General features: G+C 39.3%; 1 protein-coding gene across 1 annotated transcript; it reads left to right on the plus strand.

The window, feature by feature from the left end:
• Positions 1-15: 15 nt before the first annotated feature.
• Positions 16-3,393, plus strand: LOC146621190 (protein limb expression 1-like). Its single transcript, XM_085368187.1, has 6 exons — positions 16-91; positions 688-884; positions 1,515-1,655; positions 1,735-1,830; positions 2,780-2,857; positions 2,938-3,393. Exons 1-6 carry the CDS (start codon positions 16-18, stop codon positions 3,391-3,393), a joined length of 1,044 nt encoding a protein of 347 aa, XP_085224313.1.
• Positions 3,394-6,747: the final 3,354 nt, after the last annotated feature.

The raw sequence follows: 6,747 nt of genomic DNA on the forward strand, positions 1-6,747 counted from the left end.
AAATGCTGAGAGAAGATGAGTGACGTGAAAGTGGAGGAGAGCATCATGTCGTATTTATCACAAACTGAGACTGGCGCCGGCCCCAAAGACTGTGAGTAGGCAAGAAACTTTGTGACAAACTTACAGGTTAGTTTTTACAGCAAAGAAGATATGAGAGCACAGCTACAAGTCTTACTGCTTAACAGTGGTTTTTACCACTAGCAAGGCAATAATGCATCACATTAAAAGAAAGTCAGGGGAGTGTTTCATTGTTTTACTTTGTAACATTTCCTCCATAGCTCAAATAAATGCGAGTTAAGTTCTCCCTGTTGCCATAAATGGCCCTAAAGTGACTTTCCTGCCACGAAGTAAAGGACTCTGGGAACTTTTAAACCCATTTCTGGGTCAGAGTGAGCACAAAAGTATTCGGAAATACTAATATTGTCAAGTGGTGAGGTGCTTCCCTTCAGTTCCAGAGTCTACTTAAATATAAGCTGTCTGGGTATGCAGATAAACACAGATGTCTGATTTCTATTTTTAAGTCAAAATTTCTGCTCAGCAAGTGTGATGACACAGGAGAGTTAGCAGAATGATATAAGGGAACCCCAGACAGATGAATAACATCTCCTTAATACAAATGCAAGAATTCCTAACAGTGGCCTTTCACAAACATTTTCAATCTTCGTGCTGACATGCATGTATGTGCAGTAAACGTGGTGGCCATTCTTCATAACTTCTGGGAGCAGAAGCAGCTGAATGGTTCCTCCAGTGACTCGGATGGTTTTGGTGGGAAGGGAGCTGGCCAGACAGAGAGCCTGCTGTTGTACGAATCTGCACCTTCTCCTGGACCTCCGTATGTCTGCTATGTCACGCTTCCTGGAGGAAGCTGTTTTGGTAACTATAAGGTGTGTTTGACATCAACAGTGCTCTAACGACACTTTCATCTAATGTGCTTATATGAATAAACAGCTGTTATCCTTAAAGCCCTACAGGAAATATACCACTATATGCTAAAGGTTGAGTACATAAATAACAGAATTAGAGCAAGTAATAGTAATAACAGTATTAACTTATGCTACATTATCACTTGTTTCACCTTTTAATAGTATTACAAAATTGCTTTGCACCAGCACAATTCAACAAAATTACCAGCAAATAAAAGCCATAGCAAGCTTTTAAACAAAATGTTATTCTTTTGGTTTTATAGAAGTGTTATAGAATCAAATTTCACATTTTCACACTGACTTTAAAAGTCGTTTTAAAATGATGTTGTTCAGTTTAAATCTCATGATGCTTCTCAATGGGCTCATTGTGATCCAGACAGCAGCCCCCAGCTCAGAGGCAGCATATGATTGGGTATCTGTGAATTCCTAATCTCAATAGTGATGTGAGTTCAGATCCCATGATTAGCTGCAGTCAAGTGCAAAATTATCAAAAAAATACAAGACTGGGTGCCCATTTATGGACATGTGGACGCAGCCTGAGGCCCACACACTCCTTTTGACGCACTCTGCTGGTTTTCTGCTCATACTCAGGTGTGTGAAACTCAAGCAGAAGCTCGGAGGGACGCGGCTCGTGTGGCTCTGATGAACTCACTTGTGAATGAGTTGCCATGTCGACGCATTGACCCTGAGTTCATCGCTCATAGTTTGCGTCAGGCGGCCAGAGACAGTGCTGTATGTGTAAGCTAGTTCAAACACACATTATTACAACTTGTATGTCTCAGTATTAACAGGCTTTGTGATGCGTTTAAAGGTTTCTGTAGAAGATGCATGTGATTCGGGTACCAGTATAGGAACCTACAGTTTGCTGCTTCACTCCTACATTGGAAGGAGCATGCTGGAGTTCCAGGTAAAGGACAAAGAAACACTCATTTCTTTTGCTTTACATAAATATGGCTTCATGACTAGATAGACTGAAAGATTCCAAGCATTACACTTACAATGTAAAGTGCCACTTTGCACTATAAATAGAGTGTTTATAATAACACCCACAATTTAAGTATCAACAGTCTAAGGCAAACATCAAAAAAAAAAAAGAAAAGGCCACCCACAGGGTGGTAATTCTGTCCTTCCTTGGAATCGTTTACCCCTCTGTTCTGCTCTTACATATCTCTCAGACCCTGGCAGAGACATGTGTTATTAAACACCTAATATTTCTACCTTTTGTATAAATAAGCACATGCCTGCAGACAGAGGGGTTATTAGTAGAAGGAAATGGGGTCATTATCATTCCTGCTAAAACTCAACTCATAGAGATGGATTGTGTCCAAGTAATACACACACTATCCACATGCACATGGGCTGAAATGTAGTCACACTTGTGCACCGGTCTGCACGCAGCATTGAGTATAAGCTTTGCAGCTGTCACTAGAATGTATAATTTATAATTGCAGTTAATGCAGGAGGTGTCAAATGGTTTCATAGTGCAGCAGAATTGTAAACAGAGCAGCAGGTACAACACGGATGTCAACCTGAAACAACTTTCCATCTGCGTCTAATTATGTTGGTTTAAGTTAATGTATGGACTCTCTGTTTAACAGTAATGTCACTAGTTTCCCAACACATGGCAGCTGTTCACCCAGTTGGTGTTTTATAAATCGAGGTGAAACATACCTTGTGCTTGAGGATTTGTGATAGTTTTGTCAAACCAACCACTTACATGTAATAAATATTCATATTTTTGTCTTTGTCAAACTTACAACGCTAATCTGGTTTGTTAGGTTTAACTCAGTACTCGTGGAGGTGCATTAAACTTTCCTTTCTGACTGTGTTTCTTTCTCAACCTCATCTTTCTGTAGGAGATGATGACAATTTTTCAGTTGTTGCACTGGAACGGGACTCTGAAAGCTCTGAGGGAAAGACAGTGCTCTCGACAGGTATGGGTCCTGCTTGATTAAGTGTCAGCATCTCCGTATCTATGAAGTGATGATGGCCTATTTTCTCTCCTCCATCTCAGAGTGTGATTAGATATTACTCTCAGCGAGGACTTGATGAGTACGTGCGCAGCAATATGGCTCTGGATTGGCTCGCACGGGAGCAGAGATCACCGGGTCTCATCGGAGCTGAGTTGCAGGTGGCACAGAGGGAGCTAGTGTTGGCCCGGCGTCGAGGCGTAGAGCTGCGCTTCTACAAGGAAAAAACAGAGATCCTTAGCTTGGCTCTCAGCCAAGCATACATTCACCACACACCTGAGGTCTTCAGCCATTCGCTGAGTCGCAAATACAAGCAAGAGCATCTGCCTTTAGACACATTTTACAGCCAGGAAACAGAAGCCCAGCGAGCCCCACCCTTAAGCCATTTGCCACCGGTCCATAAAAACACACAGCAAACAGTCTGTGAAGCCTCTGGACTCTCTGATAGTCCTTCACCATGCTCAGAGCAAACATTTGAGCCTTTAGATGACTTTGAATAAACTGAATCACAAAGTAGAGGATGGGCAAAACATATTGCCATTTAACTCTATACCTCCTAAAGGCCCACTAGGATTAACCATGAAGCTCTTTTCTGAAGTGTTTTCTGTCATATTTTACATATGAGAAGTTAGTGAGGGTATTCTTTGCCTATGCAGCTAAAAAATCTTCTACATCTACATTTGCTACACAGAAGGCAACTAGAATGTTTTTTGTCAGCATGACTGAGAGTTTAAAAAGAGGTTTTACAAAATTGGGTTGAGGTGTTATTATGATGCCCGACCATTATTAATTAACATACAATTTAGTTTGTGACTATAAAAGTATGGCTCACTGTAATGTATAAGCAGCTTTAACAACAATAAATGTAGCATTCAAGTGATTTAGATTAAATAGTAGAAAACTTAATTACATTTTTAACGTGGACCTCAATTTTTTGTTTGTTTTTGGGGGGTTTTATGAAGAGCACTCTGTCACTGTCCTACATTTTATTTATGCACATTCTTGTAGCAATGTAGCATGCACAGTCACAAAAGAGCATTTTCATAGCACTCTATGCAGTCCTACCTAAAGCACCTCTAGTAGCAGTAACTTGACTTTATCAGTCTTTTTTTTTACAACTTTGCTTTGGTTCATTTAAGTTTGTTAACATTTGTTATCTACAGCTCTCTTGAAGTCCACCTGCAGTATTTCAATCAGGTTTAGGTCTGGACTTTGACTTGGCCACTAAACACATTGATTCTTTCCTTTTTCAGCTATTCTGTTGTAGATTTGCTGTTGTGCTTGGAATCATTGTCCTGGCACGTGACACAATTTGATAAAAGTTTTAGAGTTCATTGTGGACTCAGGGACTGCAAGGTGCCTAGGTCCTGTGACTGCAAAACAAGCTTAAACTATCACCCTTCCCCCATGTGGTGACAGTTGTGTTTGTGCTGATATGCTGCGTTTGGGCTTTGCCAAATGTAGTGCTGCACATTATGAACAAATAGCTCCACCTTGGACTCATCTCTCAAGAAGATTTGTCATTTGTTCTGATGCAACTTGTGCTGTCATGTTCTTTTTAGACAGAATAGGCTTTCCCCTGGCAAACTTTCCAAACAACTTATACTCTTTCTGTCTTTCTTTAATTGTAACACTGAACATACTGAGGCCAGTGGAGTCTTTCTGTTTGTCAGTTAATCAAATGCATTTGATTAACAGCACCTGGCTGCCACTCACCCTTTTAGTTCCTATGGAAGCAGTCAAGCTGTCCTTAGTTTTCCACGGGAAATCATAGAAGGCTTAGACACTCTTTTTCACATGACTGTATGTAAACTTGTTCTCCCTGCTTCACTCCTCCCTGCATGTCAGTTTTTTTAAGAACAGTGAAAGATCCTGACCTATTACATGTTATTTGATTGTTTTACATTGATAAAGGACACATAGCAAATGCATAGTTCAGGGGAAACGTTAATTTCGTCATTTTAAAAGTACATTTCAAAATGAATGTTTTTTTCTGCCCTCATAACCTGTGACTTTTTTTGTTTGTTTGGGTTTTTTTTTTTTTAAATATCCTATGTGTCATTTCAGACTGTGATAATTTGATTATGTCATAATGCATTAGTCAAATTTTAGATTTTAAGTATGTTGATGGAGGAAATTATGCAGTGATTCCACTAACTTGCAGATAAAGACATTTATGACTTTGTAGTGAGTGAAAATAATTATCTAAGGCAGGAGTGTCACACGTACAGCCAGCGGACCACATCCGGCCTGCCAGAGAATTTCATATGTCAATTATCAATGGCCCGTCAGTATGTAGGAGCAGGCAGGGGTGAGACTTTACATTGATAGGCACACCATGCAAAGACAGACTGTCATCATACCATTATGCGAAACAAGGAATAGGGACTGATGTTCAGTCTTATAGGCCAGGTACACAAGGCGACCGAAGTTGGATTTAAATGCAAGGGTGTCGGAAAAAGGTGAAAAAACGAGCGAAGACCAGTGGTGTGCGATACTGTAAATTTAGGTATTGAAGATACCAAATAAATAGAGGGCCAGTATTGCCAATACCAATACTGATACCGACACTTTTAACTTATAAAGGCAGTTTATGTAGGGAAGAGTGCTGTGTAATGATTTATGAGATAAATCATGATGAATTTGCAAATTCTGATTTTAACTACAACTAAATCACTGTGAACAATTAGTTAACACAACAAAACACACCCCTCAGCTTTTCATATATTTTGAAACTGGGTTTATTGAGACTTGGAATGTAAATGTTTATGATTTATGATTAGGCTGATGATCAATAATGGGTCAATGACCCTCCTAGGGACACTCCCAATAAGGCTTAAAAATCTGGGACTCTTCACCAACTGCTCTTAGGATTAAAGAATCTTCTTGGACGAGAGATGAAATATCTTCAAGAAACTTAAAGAAGTCCAGTCGCTTTTCTTTCCAAGTTCCTTAGATTGCTTCTAAAGCACTTTGGGTCCTCTTCTGTAGTTTAAATGTGTTATAGGACATAAATAAAATAGACATGACTCACTTTCAGATATTTTTCATAGCGCATGTTTGAGGTATATTTATTTATTTCCTAAAAAATGATCTATTTAACACAATTAAGTGGGCTACATGCCGAACTTAAAGGATTGAAACAAAGTATCGATTCTATTGCAATAATATAGATCTGATACCAATACCAGCATTGGTATCTTTTATCGATATCTGCCTATCTCTAGCAAAAACGTAAAATAATCAGCAACTGGCTGTATTTCAATGATATCGTAGACTGCAAAGCTGAGTGCAGAATTTAAAAAATTCAGAGCTGGATACAATGATACCCGTTTTTATTTTTAGCCATTTTCCATTGTGGAGAGCTAAAGGTTTTACACTTGTCCATACCTTAAACCTCACGTGTTGTCCCTAGTAGTAAATGCATAAAAATAAGGCTTTTAGGAAAACACTTAATAAACATTTGCTGCCTTGAAAAAGACTCAATTTACATTGCAGTTGTATGAATATTACATAAAATAAACTATATACAAGGTATCTTTGAACACGAGCGATTCATAAATGTCTGCACGTAGCTTAGAGCCATTTGACGCAGTGTCTTACAGTTTCTTACAGTTGAAGTCCAAAGAGCCGTGCTGACACGATTCTTTGTTTGTCACAGCAGATTTTTCTTTATCGTGTAGAAAAACAGTTAAATATGTAACTTCTTTACACTGACAGAAAGGGGAGTTTCACTGGTCGGGCCGCGATGTAAAATGAGTTTGACACCCGTCCCTAAAGTATGAACATTTGACAGAAAATCGTCTTTGCCTATTAGGTTTGGCCTATCTGCTACTCCGTAGAGAGGTGGAGCA

The sequence above is a fragment of the Diplotaxodon limnothrissa genome, linkage group LG12 (genome assembly GCF_057381915.1).
Source record: "Diplotaxodon limnothrissa isolate DT_005_m linkage group LG12, D_limnothrissa_male_GT1.1, whole genome shotgun sequence".
Lineage (NCBI taxonomy): Eukaryota > Metazoa > Chordata > Actinopteri > Cichliformes > Cichlidae > Diplotaxodon > Diplotaxodon limnothrissa.

Coding starts and splice junctions, on each gene's coding strand:
- LOC146621190 (XM_085368187.1), top strand. CDS start 16: ATGAGTGACGTGAAAGTGGAGGAGAGCATCATGTCGTATTTATCACAA. Junction 885..1,514: donor GCTGTTTTGGTAACTATAAG/GTGTGTTTGACA, acceptor GCTCATACTCAG/GTGTGTGAAACTCAAGCAGA. Junction 2,858..2,937: donor AAAGACAGTGCTCTCGACAG/GTATGGGTCCTG, acceptor CCTCCATCTCAG/AGTGTGATTAGATATTACTC.